We start from the raw sequence: 18720 nt of genomic DNA on the forward strand, positions 1-18720 counted from the left end.
CACAGACTCTTTGCCACACTGGAGACCGCAGATACTGTCTCAATCCTCAGGAAAATATTATAATACAGAAAATTTGCTAAAAGTCTAAGCAGGTACTCTGATCCTTCAAGTGAGTTTGGGATGCGAGATAACAGCATGAGTGGCATGCTCATTAAGGTCAACGTGTATGTGGTTAAAGCTATGTAGCCTGGTTACTAACTTTTTTACAGACTGGCATTCAAATGGTCTGAGTCAGTCTCATGCCTCCTTCCATTACCACACCAGGAAAAGTGCAGTTCATTCTCCACTGTTGGTTTTGTCCATCAATCAGGTAGGAGAGATCTTTAATTGTATCATACTCACCGATTCAAGAATGCATTCCAAAGACCACACTTTGAGCCTTTGCCTCCACCAACACTTCCCCCCGGTGTTCTCTTCCTTAATCCCTCCTCCCCATGCTTTGAGCCAGTTTGCCTAGTGATTTTATCCGAGGCTGTTGCAGCAAGGTACAGATGGCAAGTGACTGCATTCTGCTCAAGTATTCACAGGTTTTGACTTAAGGTGACTGTAAATCCTTGGTGCCAGAAGCGCGCCAAAGAAGAGCAGAAATGCTTTTGAAAGGCTTCAACTTCCTGAGACGTCGCTGATTGACCCGAAAAGTCGGGGTGCATTGGGACCAAGGATGAAATCCGCTCCTTAGTGGAACAGAAGTGAGACCAAATGGCTCCGTGACACTTGCGCACCTTCTCCGGAGAAAAAGAGCGGTGGACAGGGGCTGAGTCCCACTTGTACTTCTTATGTTTCTTCTTTGACTTACCAGAATACTTTGCCTGCAAAGATGATCTTCTAGCGGAACAACTTCGGGAGGAGGCCTGCGCTCTTGCTCTCAAATTGGAGCGGGAGCAACATGGAGCCTTCCAGTGCTTCGCCAAGTAGAGCTTTGCTTCACATTCAGAGATGGCTTTAGGATTCATCTGAGCGCAGCACACAAGTGGCACATCTTGTGGCGATCCGTCATAGACATTAGTTTCTGATAGTTCTTACAAGGTTTAGACCATGTCATTTTAGAGGATTAAATGTCCCTTGCTTACTGGAAAATTTATAAGAAAATCTCTTCAGATTGAAGAAAAAGTAGGAGCGGAGCTCCTGATGTGCATTCGAAGGAAGGAACTGCTGTCAGCATGCATGGGTGGCACATGTATGCAGCTGCGTAGATCACTTTCGGAGTGACATGACGTTAACGAGGAGTTGCAGGACACCACCTACCAATGAGCAGGAGCATTGCTTTTAGGTTTCTGGATCCAGCCTGGTAATATTCAAAAGGTGAGGAAACTGCAGTTAGAAGTATCCACCTAAAGCAATGTTTGCACAAATGGTAAATTATGTTGACTTGATTGATACCACATTAAATTGAAAGTACTATCAGGATCATTTTTCCATAAAAAGATGTTTCATACCAGAAATTTTAAAAACAATCTAACTGGGCAATCTTATATCAGTTTTCAGTACACTAATGATTATAAAAATGTATCTTACGAAGCAATATATTTAAGAAGATCATGTGTTAAAAATACCATGTAATAATACATCTGACTGAGCTTGATGGTCAGTAGACATGGACTAGGATAATGCAATGACTAACCAATATAATTTAAGAAAACAGTAGGCAAAACTCATTAGTTAACATTTAATACCCAAATAAAACTTGTTAAGTTTCAGATTTAAGTTAAACCTTTCATGGCTTTAAACACTACATAATAAAGTGATCAACCTCTTTTTCCAATTTTCTTTGATACTGCGGGTTAACCGATGATATAGTATTGCTGTCCAGATCTTGCATGAGTCTAAAGAACGCTAACTCATTAAATAAAACTTCTGAAATCTCAACAAGAAGGTCTTCTCCACAATCTTTCAGTTTTCTGCCAGCAAACTTCGCCAAGGAATCCTGTTAAAAGAAATAAAGCCAAAGAGTTTCCTTTTGCTAAATGCTAATGAAAACATTAATCAAGATGCAATTAAGATGGATTCAAAACTGTAATCAAATAACAGACGAGAGCAAGTCACTTACCTTCAGTAATGCTCTTTTGGATGGATACACTAACTGCTGGTGCATCACCTTTAAATATACCCCAGGTACCAGATTAAATTCAAAAGCATTCAGTAGTTCTCCAATGCACCACCAGGCTGAGCCACGCGGTTCTGCGCTGGGTTCCCACCGTCCCAGAAATGATGGTGCGCAGTCGCATGTAAGATCCACAACTGCACACGGACATCCATTTTTTGCCTTGATTCTTTCTATGCCCTGAGATGCCGAGCATTGACCAGATGACGGTAGAAGTGTGCTGATCCCTAACTTGGGAAATTTTAGATGTTAAAAAGAAGCCACTACACAGAGCTGAGAGGTGGAAGGATGGAGAGAAATCTGAGGTTAGATAGAGTATCCACCAAAAAGAGAGTTATGGAAGATAAGTCATTTCTGAAGGATACTTCCAACCGCAGATTCCTTACCTTCATAATCTAGACCAAAGCAGTACCATTCAAAGGTCTACAGGTGCGGGTCTGTGGGGTAGAGTCAGACTAAAAAGTCCTGCAGGATTGGTTGGGCGAAAGGTCCTTCCATTCAGACCTGGCTGTCAAGGCTGTAGTGCTTGGTGAATAATGCACCACTCCCACGTCGCAGCATGACAGATGTCAAAGGCCAATGCAGAGGGAGCAGCCATAACCCTGATAGAATAGACTCTGTCCTTCCGGAGGCTGCCTTTTGGCCAGTAAGTAGCAGATCTTAATGCAGAAGACTATCGCCCACAACAATCCTCTTTTGTACAGCCTTCTCCTTCTTCATCTTGGAGGTCCCTGGTACGATCTATGTAAAAGTGTAAACTTCTTTCAGGACCCAATCGATGAAGCTTTTCCTCTTTCAAGGCATAAGGAGGGGCAGACAACACCGGGAGAGCAATGGATTGTGAATGTTGGAGAGGAGTCACAATTTTAAGCAAGTAAGCCGTCCGAGTCCTCAGCACGAGGTTGCCTGGAAAAAAGAAGGTGTATGGTGGTTGCACCGGCAGGGCCACAAGCTCACTCACACGAGCCACTGAAGTGACTACAATGAGGAAGCCAGTATTTAAACTGCAACGCACAGCTGTGCATTGGCTTGCGGGGCGTACACATATAAAAAAACATCAAGACCAAGTTAATATCTCACTGTGGAGTCATAAATGATTTGAAAGGTAAGGCACACCACACCTTTAATACATTGCATTACAACAGGTGCTTTAAACAAGAAAGGTAGGTCCAGTAGATGCAAAAAAAAGAAAAAGCTGAATACATAAATAAAAACTTTTTAAATGTTTTATTTTAGTGCCCACTCCAAGGTTTTGCTGGGCCACATACAAAACATAATAGGACAACCAACAGTTTGTCCTATAAGAGGTCTACCTTGTGAACACCACACCAGGCCACAAATCTGACTCAACGCTCTGCATATAGACTTCATTAAAGGGTGCCTGACAACAAGGATGACATCCATGACCTCTGTTGGAAAACCAAATGCAGTTAAATGCTGCTTTTCAGTCTCCATGCACAGAGGTGTAGATTGTGCATGTTTGGGAGATGGACCCTGCCATACTGCTGTAACAGGAGAACATCAGAATGATTTGGACACCGTCGTTCTTTATCTTCTTCAGACACAGAGGAAGGAAAGGAGGGGCTCGAAGACCTATAGATGTCCCACATTCCGTTTGAGTCAGAACGTGTCTCCTAACAAATCTTTTTGGAGGAATTACAAAGCACAAAAATCTCTGACACTGGATTTCTTAATGGCTGCAAAAGGATCTAACCAGGGTCCTCCCCACGGTCGTAAGATACTCTGTGCCACCTCAGAAGAAGATGCCATTCATGTTCTACCAGACGCCACCAAATGAGTTTGTCCATTCTGAAATGTAAGAACCCTGCCAGGTTGTTCGAGGCCAGGAAAATTCCATGACACTCCAGCCGACTCCAAAGTTGCAGCACCTCCTTGCACAGGACCAGGGATTCCACACTTTCCTGCTTTTCACAGTACCACATGGTGGTAGTTTTGTCTGTGAGAATCTGCACCAGATGGACGACAGGACAGCCTTCAATGCCAGGTGAATGGCTCCCGACTCGAAAACAGTGATATGGAGCCAGCCTGTCTTCAGAGACCAGTGTCCTTTTATCTTCACCTACCACACATCACCTCCGCAACCCAGTAGTGATAAATCAGGCTGCTCTGGATGAGGAAGGGAAAGGGGCCTACCATCTGACCAATTGCCACCGCTGCAGACTGCGGGCCATCCCATCCAAAATCTGAATGGACTTTGTTATATTTCCTTGGTGTTGGGCCTACTGGTTCTTCAAATTCCCTTACACAGCCAGCATGTGCCACTTAGCGCAGTTGACCAGGAAAATTCCAGAGGCTAACAGACCAAGAAGCTTCAGAGCTACTCTCACCAAGATCCAACGACTGAGGTGGAAACATAGGGATCTTAGCTCGGAATGACCTGAACTTACTATAGTTGAAGGAAGGCCTTGAATTACACGGTTTTCAAATTAGTCCCAAAGAATGGCAACTTATGGGAGGAAATCAGGTGCCACTTTGACTTGTAGAGTGTGAACCAAAATGATATCAAGAGGTTCGTCATCTGGAGGTGGCATACAAGATACTGCTGTGAGTCTACTGTCAGCAGACAGTCATCAAGGTAAGGGGAGAACTGGTACTCCCAATCTCCAAAGGTGTGCCATGATCACCAATATCATTTTCGTAATCACCCAAGGAGTAGTGTTGAGGGCAAAGGGAAGCACCACAGAGGGCCGGCTTTAGCACTGGTGGTGCCCTGTGTGACAATGTTATGTTATGTTATACAGTTTTATAAACCGGGAAAGAAATTTAAAGTGCAAAAAGACTGGTTTTAAGTGCCTTCCTGAATTCCAGATGGTTAGGTAAGTGTCTAAGGCATGGAGGCAGTGCGTTCCAGGCCTTGGTTGCTTTTGCTAGGAAGCTTCGCCCACCCCAGTTAGCTTTTTTTATCCTTGGGACTGAAACTAGATTAGCCTCTGAAGACCGCAGGTTCCTTCCAGGTGCGTACCATTGAAAGTCCCTCATCAAATGATGAGGTCCCTTTTTATATAAAGCTCTGTGCGTAATGCACATAGCTTTAAACAGTACTCTTTTATTTACCGTCAGCCAATGCAATATTTTAATCTCCACCGAGATAGATGCATATTTAGGAATACCGGATATCAGTCTTGCCGCTGCGTTTTGCAGTAGCTGTAGTTTTCTCTGTAATCCCTCCTGAATGTTAAAATAAAGGCTATTACAGAAGTCTAGTTTTGATAACGCCAAAGCAGAGATAACCATCCTTTGAGACTCTTTGGGGAGAAGCGGCAGTATCTTTTTACAGGATCGCAGAATAAATGATGTAGATGAGACTACTGCGTTGACTTGGTCCTTAAACAGGAGTTTGTTATCGATGATAATGCCCAAATTCTTAACTTTTCTACAGGGTGTTGGAAGAGGCCCCAAAGAATCTGGCCACCAACTTGGAGTCCAGAAGTTTGGGTCGTTTCCGAACAGGACCACCTCAGTTTTATTGGAGTTTAGCTTGAGGCAATTCTGGGTCATCCAGCTGCCTACTGCCAACATACACTCCTTAAAATTTACTGCTATGTTTGAAAGTCCTCCAGGGAAAATGGAGACCACTATCTGAGTGTCGTCTGCGTAAGAGGTGAGGTCGAACCCAAAGGATTCGACCAGGGGTGCCAAATGTTTTACATAAACATTAAAGAGTGTGGGACTGATGGAAGATCCCTGTGGGACCCCACATGGTAAGGAGAAGGCCTTGGCCGTAAAGTCTCCCAGCGTGACTGCTTGTGTTCTGTCCGCTAGAAAAGACTTAATCAGCCTCCAAGCATTCCCTTTGACTCCAATATCAAATAACCGGTCCATCAATAAACCGTGATGGACCGTGTCAAAGGCCGCAGACAGATCCAACATAATCATTGCCGCTTTTCCTCCCTGATCCAAAATAGTTCTAACTTCCTCAGTTGATTTAAGCAGCGCAGATTCGGTGCTGTGTCCTGCTCTGAAACCATACTGTGTGGGATCCAATAGGTGGCCATCTTCCAAAAATCTACTAAGTTGTATGTTCATTATTTTTTCAATTATCGTAGCAGGTAGTGGGAGCCTGGATATTGGTCTAAAATTATTTGGTTCCAACTTTGGCTATTTTAATAGTGGAAGAATGGAAGCGGATTTCCAATTTAAGGAGAAATATCCATTTGCGAAAATAGAATTAATGATGGACGTAAGGATTTCTGAGACTGGTTCTGAGGCTAGCTTAAGTACTGATAAGGGGCAGGGATACATGGGGGAACCAGATTTAGTAGTCTCCAAGAGTTTATGAACCTCAGTAATGGAGATGGGTGTAAAATTGTGAAACACCTCGTTTTTGTTATCAAACGCGTGAGCATCTACTGACCCTGGTATAGCTGTATCATTTAAGGAGTGGATAAAAGTAGAGAAGATAGTAGCAACTTTCTCATAGAAAAAATTAGCTATTTTGTCACAGAGTTCTTGGCTGGCTTCTATCGGGGGAAGGATAGGGTCAGCAAGTGTTTTGACCGTTTTAAATAGTTCTTTAGTTGAATTTCTTGCCTCATTGATTTTAGAAGAATAAAACTCTTGTTTAGTTTTGAGGAGAAGTTGCTTATAATGGTTCAAGCAAATTTTATAAAGGTTTTTGTCTTGTATATCGTATTTGCTTTGCCATATTCTTTCTAGTTGTTTACAGCACCGTTTATGTTCTCTTAGTTCTTGCGTATACCATGGTGATGATGGTCGAACTCTAAAATTGTGACAAATTTTCTTAGGGGCAAGTTCGTTGCATGCTGAGTCCAACCACCTGGAATAGTTAGAGACTGCAGCGTCCAAGTCTACGGGAATAGTGGGAAGGGTGTTTACAAGATGATTAGTTAAATCGTCTGCCTTCACTTTTTTCCAAGGACGATACTCCGTATGATTGACCATAGTTTTGATTACACCTTGCATTGGAGGTAATACTAAAAATGTTACTACTTTGTGGTCTGACCAAGTCACCGAAAGCGTTTCACTAAAAGTGACTTGTGCATTATGAGAAAAAATGCAATATTGCTGGTGAACAGTCACCAGTGTACTGAGTGCACTGCGGTGGAAAGGAACAGTTGCAATAATCTTGAACAACTAGGCAAAATTACCGTAAGTGTGAGTTCGTGTGAACTGCAATTAAATGAACAGCAATCTAGTAAACAATCAACACTTGGTTTGTTACAAACTCATTGTATTGGAGAAATGAAAAACACAGTGACTATTCGATCTGCGAACAGTGAAGTAAATGCAACAAAGTAATACAATCAATGGCAAACTGCACTGGAGCAGTGAATTGTGTCGTCAATTCTAGAGAAAATCAAAAACGAGCCCAATGCATTTCGGGATGATTCACATCCCTTCTTCAGGGGCAGCTGAAAAAATGAAAAAAACAACATTGAAAACCATTGCTATACAAATGCATGAAAGTTCTGTAATACAACATGTACATGATGCAGCGTATCAAGGCACAAAGAGTTCTGAGCTGGCCTGGATCAGACAATAGCAATTCAAATGCAAGAATAGAATGTTGCAGAAGTAAAGGAAAAAACGAGTCAATCTATATTGTAAATAAAACTGAATAGTGTGTGCAGAAGTACCCAGAAATAACCGTTGTAGGAAGCATATTGGATCGAAGACACCCGTGGAATGAAACTGAGGAAAACAAGCAAAGCTCTGGTTCTTACTGATTTGCGGAATGACGATAATATTCAATACGGGGCTAACCAAAAGCGCCGAAGGCTGCAGGACGCTAAGATAAACAAAAAATATAATCTCAAAACCAGCTCATGGTGAAGTGAATGAATGACGTGGCCAAGACCGCAAACGACTTACTTTTGTGCGGTGTTGTGAAATGCCATCCAAGGTATGGCCAGCCTTGTGTGTGGGCCCCTTAACTAATTGTTTTAGATCGATCGTCTTCAAGAGATCAATGAGCTTAATCGTATCCGGGTCTTCCTCGGCGAAAATTAAAATCTCCTAGGATCGAATACGAGCTTGATCCTAATTCATTTTCCACCCAAATAGCGGCCTGAGATAAGAGCCCGGCTTTGGGGCCGGGAGGCCTATAAGAGTGCCTATGAACGAGTATTGATGAGAAAGGAGAAAGCAAAAATCCAAAGCCTCACACTCGGAGTTAGTGGAACTATTGAATGTGGCTTTTATGGAGTCTTGGTAGATTATTGCTAGCCCACCACCCTTCTTGTTTAATCTAGAATGTGTGTGGCAGATATACCCAGGGGGTGTGGCTTTCACAATATCTGGCCCAGAGGCCTCGTTTGTCCATGACTCCATTATGAAGGCGATCTTAATTGTTTCATTTTCAATAAGGTGGGCACATTCAATACTATGTTTTACCAGTGATCTGGCGTTTAGTAAAAGACATTTAACAGCGTTTCTTTTTGCTGTCCTGTTTTTGGTCTTTATATTGTTTATTAATGTTTGTTGGCGTACCCCCAATGACCACCTCCGTCACGGATTCCCTCACTACCACCATTTGACAATGCCCCCTCCAAGTTTCCATAACCACTCTCTCTCAGATTCATTTAGTTTAATAGTGCCACTCATACCATTTTAAGATGTCAGAACACTTTACATCACAAACGCATTGCAAAGAGACAATCATCGCTGTGCAAATCAGTATATAGGAAAGGTTACGTAAGACAGAGGTCTACAAGGAGTAGGAGTCACATGTCATCCTTACTGGTAGGTAGTATAGTTTAAGAGTCCTTGGACTGGAAAAGCACAAATTCAGAATTTAAAACGTAACACCATTGTTAGGGGGTTTCTTTAAAAATAAGAATTGATTTCTCCCCAAATAAATTTCTTTTGAAAAATTAGGACAACGAAAGACTGGTCAAAAAATATATAGCTCTAATATTTTCCTTGCAATTTAAATGCAGCAGGCACATTAACCCACTGCACTATGATGATTCAAAACTCTCCCTAGACAAAGCTCCGCTCTTTCTCCAGGAAGAACATTAATAACCGGAGTTGTCATTTTTATTGATGTCTGGAATCTGCTGGGTCAATGTACGCGGCATCAGGTGCTTTTAAAAGATGAACATGGCGCCCACACCCCATGTCAGCGCCCGGTGCGGATGCACCAATCTCACCGCCCTAGAGCCGGCCCTGGCACCACAAACCAAAAATGCTAATCCTCGACTCTGAAACTCAGTAACTGTATCACTTGTGGGACCACAGGAAAGTTAGATGAAAATATGCAGCTTGATTCTGGGCCAATGTTAGAATCTTGAATTTGTTCTTGAGGAACGCATTCAGAGGCCAAAGGGCCAGGATAGGAGGGAAGCCTCTATCCTTTTCCACAGAAAAAAAATACAGAGAGTAGCAAAATTCAGACCTCCTGCAGCAGAATGTAGTGACGCTCCAGCAAACATTTACTGCGGGGGAGTGGGGAATAGATGAGAGAGTGGACAAGAAAGGGAGGGGTTAGCCATGCTGAAAAATTCTAATAACCCATTTGTCAGACCTAATGCAATACTGCAAGGAAATTTTGAATCCTGCCTCCCACAGGATGGGAATGCATGGCCAACAGCAAACTAAAGCCACTTTGAGGTAAATGCCATAGGTGAAGAGGACTGGGTCGGCTAGTGTCCTACCTGGCCTGCACGCTGTCTGCCAGACCCCTGTCCACTGCCTCAAAAGGACAGATGATTGCTGGAATGGTTGCGCTGACTGGTGCTGTTTGTTTAGATTCCATATATGGAGGTGTGAGAGGGAAAGAATTCAGGAATAACTTTACTAGTAGGCGTCTGCATCACTAAACTTTCTGGAGTGGGTGCTTGGTTAGAAAGTCAGGGCCTCCAGGTGCAGGTCTATGACACCTGGCAACCTGTCTATTTACTGGCGAGCAAGAACATGGTTTGGACCAAGTCCCCATCAAGGTATCCATAAGGGCCTTGCTGAAAGGAAGTAAGGGCTCAGATGTAGATGGCCCTGGTTGTAAGATCCCTGCAAGGTCATAACTTTTGGTTTCAAAGAAGGGTACCTGTAAATGCAGCACTTCAGCTGTCCTTCGAACTGCGAATAACGTGCGTTCCTCAATAGGTTGCCCAAATGGCGAATCCTCCCCTTTAGCCAGGGAGGAATTAAGCCCACTGGGGCGGTATCAAGCCTATTTGCTTCCAGCCTGTGTATACATTTTTATTAGCATAATGACAAAGGCGATCTCCATCACACCCTCCTTCTGGCATGCCTTGGTCAAAATCAGAGCAAAATGGAACCTTTCTTGTCATGACAACCTAAGAAGCGGTGCCAGTGCAGAATGTGGCTGTATGACAACTGGTTATGCTTTTGTTATATTGTAATGTGACATCTTTTGAGATCAGACTGAAGTTTGTTCGGGGTCAAATATCTGAGCCAGGATTATATGGTCTCCTGGGACAGGTGACATCTGCACTGGGTTCAAAGAGTTGTGGCCCGTCTCAGGTGTAAGCGCCAGAGTCATCAGTATTGGACCCAAAACGGGTCATCAAGGCATTGGGTCAAGCCAGCAGATACCTAAGTGGAGGCCCCTGCGGACCCTTGGAGCCAAAAGGTGCGCCAGAGGGAGCCGGTAAAGCACAGCAGATCTGTAGCAGGGCCTCTTAGAAGGCTTACAATTGCTGAAGTGACGCAGATGACCCGGGGAATTCAGAGAGAACATGGATCAATTGGCATGAAGGCTACAACTTCTTCTAGTGTTCGCTAACATACAGCTTTGCCTTACTTTACTAGAGCGCTTTAGAATGCATAAGTGCACATTTGTCGACGACTTCTTTCATGGCGCAAACCCAGACACCAGAGACACATCTCATAAGGCTCGGTGACTGACATACATTTCCTATTGTCATGGCATGGCTTAAAGCCTGTCGTTTTAGGTCAGGGGTGGACATCATTCATAAACACATTGTTTTTTTTCTTTTAGGAATCGCTGATGGCCCAATGAAAGTAGGAGCAGAGCTGTGTTGGAAAGCAAGGAAAGAAAAGAACGGACATCAGCACACAGTGGTGGTGCTTCTAAGTGGACCCGCTCCTTCACTGTGCCACCTATCAACACGCAGGAGCACTGCTGAAGGCCTTTTGGATCCCGTCTGGCACCTGAGGAATATACTAAAGGCGAGGAATCCGCAATTAGATGGAGATATCCATATCCATCAGAACTATATTTGTTCCAACATCTAGTAGTGAGTTCTATTGTGAGGTCATGTTTACATTCACTACACCACATAAAAAGATTTATTATAATATGCAACTGCCATGAATTATGAACGTGAACCCAAATAAAATTAGTACCTATTAAATAATGCTCATAGAGCTACTAGCATAGACAATGAAACCAAGGCTTATGGCACACTGACTAAATCCTGCTGTTCAAACAACTGAAAGGAAACATCAATTAAGTAGAGAAAGTAAACATAAAAAATTGTATGGTAAAAGACAGTTTATGACAAATGAAAGGAACAGAAGAGTGCTGAGAATCAATGGACATCCATTATGGAACAATTTTCTTGCAAAATATGCAGGATTAGTTAAAGGGCAACCTGTCCTGATTGGGGGCAGTACAGTCAGTGTAATCTTAGCAGCACTGCAACATAACGTACACTCAATTACAGCAACAGAGACAACATAAACCTAAGCACGAGATGATTTTACTCACTGATAGAACATTCAAAAACCGGGCCGTGGCTTACGCAACACGACAAGATGGCGGGTGTTTGCTGAGCTCTGTCGCTTCACGGAGATTATGAGGGTGATTGCGGCTGACTTGACCTCGTTCAGCGCCGTCCTGGCTGAAAGAGCCTCCTGATGTATAGCGGCACACATAGGTGACAAGGGGTACGTTAGCAACTCACTTTTTGGCCGATTTCACTGCATCTCTGTTTTTCCTGACGCGAGCGGCCGCCATTTATTTTTCCTTATTTTTATTAAATCCATAACAAATATCAATCATGATCAATTACATCTATACATAAGCCCTCAAAAAGCCATATCATATATAAACAATAATAAAACAATCAAACAAACCAGTACATGCTGATTTCCATTATATAACTTTCTCATTTCATGCGCTCCATCATAGGCCCCCATAGCTGAGTACCCAACTTTTGTTTTTTCATGGATTTCAAGGAATATAAGCTAGATTCCAAATTACAGATATTATAGAATTTGGCCCGCCACATTTCAAATGAGGGGGCTTCCTGCTGCAGCCAAAATGACGCTACACATAGCCTAGCTACCGCCACTGCTATAAATATCAAATATCTAAATGAATAGCACGCTTCACCCGGTTTAAGGGCATCTCCAATTCCTGTTAGCATTATATCCATCGTTATCTGCACATTAACACCAGAAATTTCTGAGACAAACCCCTCAATGTGCCCCCTCCATTGGTTTAAATACATACACCCATAATAAATATGGGTAATATCCGCCCTCTCCATTGCACACCTAAAGCATCTCCAATCATTCGAACCCCCCCATTTCATCATCTTCAAAGGTGTATGATACAAATTGAATAATGTCTTAAAATGTTGAGTTTCAAGTTAGCTGACACCAAAATGTTCTCTGCAACGTCTATTGATTCTTGCATATACAAGCCATCCTGTTGTAACCGGGAACACCAATTCCTATCCTGCGCCTCCATATCATCCTGTTGTAAATCCATCAATATACCATACAGTGCACCTATTTTAACTCCTTGCCTGACTGCCTCAACGAGAGGGCAAGTTTTCATCCCCCTCTGCTTTTGTGGTTTCAAAAAATAATCTCGAATATGTAAATATTTTAAAAAAGCATTTTTTTGCAACCTAAATCTATCCGCTAGCGTTTTAAATTAGACAAATACTTCCTCCTCAAAAAAATCACCTAGTTGCCTAATCCCATTTGCCATCCATTTCTCCATTCTTAAATCCCGAAATATAGCCGGCAGCATTGAGGTAGTGTTTGTGGGAGTATAATAACATATCCCTGATATCCCTGCTCTCTTTCTAACCAGCTTCCAAACTTTGTATGCCGCGGATACCACGTTAAATTGTGTTCTTTTAAAATAGCTTGGCATAAAAATTTAAAACAGTTTCCCGCCTCCGACCCCAACAATAACTGACTTATTGATGGTGTTTCTGCCAATGTTTCCACTTCCTCACCTGTTAACAATACCACCGTATTTTGAAAAGACAGACATATTAGTAAAAAGCAAAGTTGGGTACAGCCCAGCCCCCACGATCCCGTGGTAGCATCATATACTTAAAAGCCCTCCTAGTTTTTCTTTGTCCCCACAAAAACCTAATGCCAATAGATTGTATTTTTTGCAGTTGTATTCCGATTAACTCTAATGGTACTGCCCTTAAAATAATACATGATCATAGGAATAATGCACATCTTGAGGACATTGCACCTTCCCACTAGCGAAAGATGCAAGCACTCCAATCGCTCCAACCACTGTTGAACCCCTACAACTATACTTCCCCAATTGACCTGCTGCTGCAAATCCATCCTGATTTTTATACCCAGGTATGTAGCCTCCACAACTATCTGAGAATCCCCAGGGCACACCTCCTTTGTCCACACAATTTGAGTTTTTGTGGGATTTAATTTCTATCAGGACACCTCCCCAAATACTTGGGCAAGACTTTTTATCTCTTCAGCTGCTTGTGCTGGATCCGATGTTGCCACCGCAATATCATCTGCATAAGCTAAAACTCGAACTTGGTGTTGCCCACGGGTAATGGAGCTGATCCTGTTACTATTTTCAAGCATAGCCAAGAACGGATTAATATATAATGCAAATAACAACGGGAGCAGGGGCAACCCTGCCTTGTTCCCCTAGTTATAAACACTGGTTCTGATTCTTTACTCATTACACATATACTAGCTTTGGGTGATGCATACATAGTTTGAATAGCTCAGATATAGCTCGGACCAAACCCCTTCTTATGTAAAACAGCCCATATGAAAGGCCAGGAAACATGGTCAAACGCCTTCTCGGCATCAAGGAATATCAATCCAAACCTAGCTTGATGTACAGTAGCATAATCTATCAAGGTAACTACTCTATTTAATATGGTTGACCGTGCTCCTGCCAGGTATAAACCTGTGCTGATGTATAGAAACCAAGGGCGTAATTACCCTTGCCAGCCTAGTTCCTAAGATTTTGGCATATATTTTACCATCCGCATTCAACAAAGAAATTGGCCTACAGGATCCTGGTAGGTCTGATGGTTTACCTTTCTTTTTGAATACCACTATACTGGCCTCATCCCATGATGGTGGCGAATTCCCAGCCTGTGCCTCTTGCATGATAGCCAACATGTCATCCTTTAACACCTGAAACAGCATTTGATATACCTCAAATGGTAATTTATCTGGCCCTGCTGCTTTTCCTCGAGCCCGCGACCCCACTGCCTCATCTAACTATTCCATGGTTATCAAGGCATCAAGCACTTTCTGCTCATCTTGTCCTAATTCTAATAAGTTTACTTTTTGCACGAAAGCCATAATAGCTTGTTCACTCTCTTCATCCTGAGAATTTAGTTCTTTATAAAATGCGTGGTAGACTCCCAATATACCCTCCATAGTTTCTACCATATTCCCAGCCAGATCCACCAATGCATTTATTTTCTGTAGAGATTGTTTAACTCGCAATCGCTGCGCCAAACAACACCCTGTAGCTTCACCAAATTCATACCTTTCCTCTTTATATGCCTTTTATTGACTAGCAATATCCTTACTCCAGACCCTATTGATTTTAGCTTTGCAACAGGCTATCTTAGTTTGTATTACCTTAACTTTAGCCCCCCTCCTAATTTCCTGCATAATTTCCTGTTCAGCCCTTCTAAGATCATCCAAGAGCCCTCGCATCGTATCCTGAAATGGCTTCCTCTTACCCCATCCATAGCTAATTGTCACACCCCGCAATCCAACCTTCATGACATCCCAGATCATAGCCTTGGAGGTGGATCCTCTATTAACTTCTAAAAATTGTAGACTCCAAGCTTTAATGTGATCTACAAAAAAACTATCCAATAAAAGCTTCCTATTGAACGTAAAGGCCCTACCCACCCTCTTTTGAATAACCAAATTAACATCTAATAACAATGGACCATGATCCTAGGCCATACCTGCATTTTCGCTCCCAACATATATTGTCTTGACATAAAGACATAGTCAAGTCTTACTAATTTATGGCGTGGGTGCGAATAAAAAATATATCCCGGATAATTTAAGGTTGACCACATATCTACCAATCCATGATCCAAAATAAGTTGCGCAATGCTTTAAAAACCTTAGATTTCTGACCTTCATACTTTTTATTATTAGGATCCCACCCCTGCCCTTCCACATGAATATTCAAATCTCCACATAAAATCAGCGGAGTGTCCCACATAGCTAACTCGAGATTCAATCCTGCTAATATTTCTGCTTCATCAAAATTTGAACCATACACAGTGCTTATGACCACCTTCATCCCATATATTACACATTCTGCAATGGCCCACCTCTCAAAATTATCTGCCATTGTCTTCCCAGTCACACCTAATCCCTGTCAAACCATTATAGCCACACTCCTATTCATAATAGTCTGTTGAGATGCCACAACTAAGCTAAATCCAAGTTCTTTCAACACCATACGTCTGCCCCAGGGTATATGTGTTTTCTGTAAACATAAGATATCAGGTTTCATTAACCGCAAATCACCTGCAACCCGTTGTCTTTTACTATTGTTATTCAAGCGACAAACATTAAATGAGCAAATACGTAGCCCACGATCCATCAATTTATCCACCATGTCTTATAAGGTATCCTACCAGCATATACATCATACTTTTGATATAAATAATACTACTTATGAAAGTCATGTTTTTCTCGTTATGTACTGAATTTTTACCCCTGCGTGTACCCTCCCCCCGTGCCCCACTACAGATCCCCCACTCACTCCCACCCCGTGCCCCAGACACCCCCCCTCGCCCACCCTCCATCCTTTCCCAATACACAGGCAATAGGGCATATGGCCCTTGTGATGAAAAGTGACTTCGCGACCCTGTGGTCCCCCACCCCTCCAACACATTCCTGGCTGAAGTATAATCAAGGCCAAACATTTGCAACATCATAAGGAGACATTAAATATACTACCTTAACTTTTGATACCACATCCTAATACATCTTCTTATGTCTCCCTGCGCTATTGACTCAAAGCCAAAAGAAACGCTTATTTACATAACAAAAGGAAAGGTCTGCTCAAATAGACATCAAGTAATCCTCAGCTTGCACCTCTGAAATAAAACAACGCGTTTGCCCCTTACAGATTAATTGTAAGCGTGGCAGGGTTTAACAAAAAAGCTTGTGCCCCCTTTCCCTGGAAGGGAGTGATTAATTGGCGCAGCTGCCACCCTTTCTCATTCGTATGATAGCAGTAATCGGGTCTAACAACAGATTGCGTGCCCTTCCCTGCTCTCTTCCTATCTGGCCGCGCAAGATCATTAACGACCTGACGTGCCAAAAAGTTATTCAGACAGATCAAAATCGCCCTTGGCCTTAATTCAGATTGCCCCCCTTTCGCAACCTGTTGCTTGAATGGGAACCTGTGCGCCCTTTGCACTTCACTGGCCCCGTTCCAAACCGTCCGTTCAGGAAAAGCCTCTGTAAACAACTCCATCACGAACTTATGAACATCCTGGCCCTCCATCCCCTCAGGTATTCCTAGTATTCTGAGATTATTCCTCCAAAGCCTATTCCCCAAATCCACAGGCAAGATGGTGGGAGGGCAAGATGGCGTCCACTTGATGGACGTGTGAGTGAGCAGCTCCCTGCTGTATTCCTCCTCCCTCTCTAGCTGCGGTTAACGGGTCGAGAAGCACACCACGACTTGGAGAACCAGCGGAGGGAGAAGTCATGGACTTAAATTAAATGAAAAGTGCCGGGAAAACGGTGTAAGGGGCGAAAATAACTTAGCAGGAACGCCGAGTAAAATGTTTCTTGGCAAGGCTCACCTGCTGCATACACCTGTGGTGGTGGAAGAACAGGCAATGGTAACGCCATCGGCAGAGCTGTAAGACAGGTATACTGAAGTAGCAGCGAAGTGTCGGGGAAACTGTGAGAACGGCGCGTCTGCAATCCTATGATCACCCAGATTTTTTGCTTTTGCTTCATTGGTTTACGACTTTCCCCGGCTGCGGGCCTGCCAATCAGACCCACAGCCTAGCTGTTCTCTCTCGAAATTAACAGACATGTACATTAGGTGCATCCACTAATTGGAACTGGGCCGCTTTATCAGTCCCTGTATCAGCATACCACAGGTATCCAGGGCATCGGTGTACCCAGGGCCTACCAGGGGCTGCAGCATGTATTGTGCCACCCCTGGATGGCCGCCCAAATCTGACACAACTGGCTGCACGACAGCTGGGGCAAGGTGGTGTAATCACCCGTTGCTGTAGGTGTAGTATTCCTATACCTAACCCTAAAATGGACGCATGGATTCCTGTCAGTCACTCCTATGGCAGGCCTTATCAATCCTGAAGGCAGAGTGCTGGGAATCATGCGAGATGGTGCTCTGGCGCGAGCTGAGCCCGTCGACGGCTTGCGGAACCAAATCCTAATAGCCGTTCCATGGTGACGCGGGCCAACTACCTTAAAGTGCATTATAATCCTCGCGGTTATTTGCTAACTTTGGCATCGCATCACCCAAACATGTCGAGTAAGGTGTCATACGAATTGGAATACGAACCCCTCGACAGTTCTGGCGACTGGGTTAGCATTCCACCCTTCTAGAGGGACACGACATGGAAGTAACCTTGAACCCCGGTTAAAGTTGACTCAAGCCTCAGCATCACAAAATGGATGCTGCCACCAGACACAAGTCTGACCTGCTGCTGCTGGGAGACCTTCCAGCGAGGGGAGCTTGGACAAAGGGTTTCCTGTCGAGGGCGGTGTTAGCACCATCCCAGACAGGGTTTGTGTATCCCAGGTAGGCAGGGCTGAAAGGAAGGTGATTGCAAGTGGCACCCCGGTGCTCACTGTGCATAGCCCGGCTCAAACCAGTTTCGGGGGCACACCAGCCCCTGAGCTGGGGCGAAGCCGGACAAAGGATAGGGGTGTAACCACCCCCCTCCTGGTCCCACCCATAGGTAGGACCTAGTCACGGGCCAGCCCCTTTTTCCTAGAATAAAGGTGGGAGCGGGTCCCCTTCCCAAATTGGATAATTCTGAATCTTGAACTACTTTCCACGAAAGGAACTCTTGACTATTTCTGAAGACTCTCCCTTGTGGCTAAGGAGTAGCCACCCTGCACCAGCAGGCACCACCTAAGCGCTTGCGGTTTGCTGCACGTCTCTCCCACGGATCAAGACTGCCCAGCTCGACGAGACCCGGGTTCCCTGCCATCTCTGACCTCTACCTACATCATCAGCTCAGCTGAGATTCGTAGGTGTGACGAGACCTGCGGGGCCAGCCATCTTCAGAACCTGCACGACGCTTATCTAGCACGCCCACCGAGGGACCCTCGAGTGAGTGCACCTAGGGTTTGAGAAGCCCTAGCCCTGAGCGGCTCCAGCACCGAAGTCTGCCTCCCCAGCATCCACGAGATCTGCGTGGGGGCCCTTCTGCTCC

The 18720-nt window shown here is 43.9% G+C and overlaps 1 protein-coding gene across 5 annotated transcripts in view; it reads right to left on the minus strand.

Annotated features, from left to right (window-relative positions):
* Nucleotides 1-18720, minus strand: part of PCM1 (pericentriolar material 1) — a 1275228-nt gene that overhangs the window by 330562 nt on the left and 925946 nt on the right. For all 5 annotated transcript variants that reach the window (XM_085641994.1, XM_085641996.1, XM_085641995.1 and 2 more), the window contains one exon: nucleotides 1751-1924. In XM_085641994.1, coding sequence (XP_085498120.1) covers nucleotides 1751-1924 — 174 coding nt within the window. The remainder of the gene's footprint in view (nucleotides 1-1750; nucleotides 1925-18720) is intronic.

The sequence above is a fragment of the Triturus cristatus genome, chromosome 2_2 (genome assembly GCF_964204655.1).
Source record: "Triturus cristatus chromosome 2_2, aTriCri1.1, whole genome shotgun sequence".
Classification (NCBI taxonomy): Eukaryota; Metazoa; Chordata; class Amphibia; order Caudata; family Salamandridae; genus Triturus; species Triturus cristatus.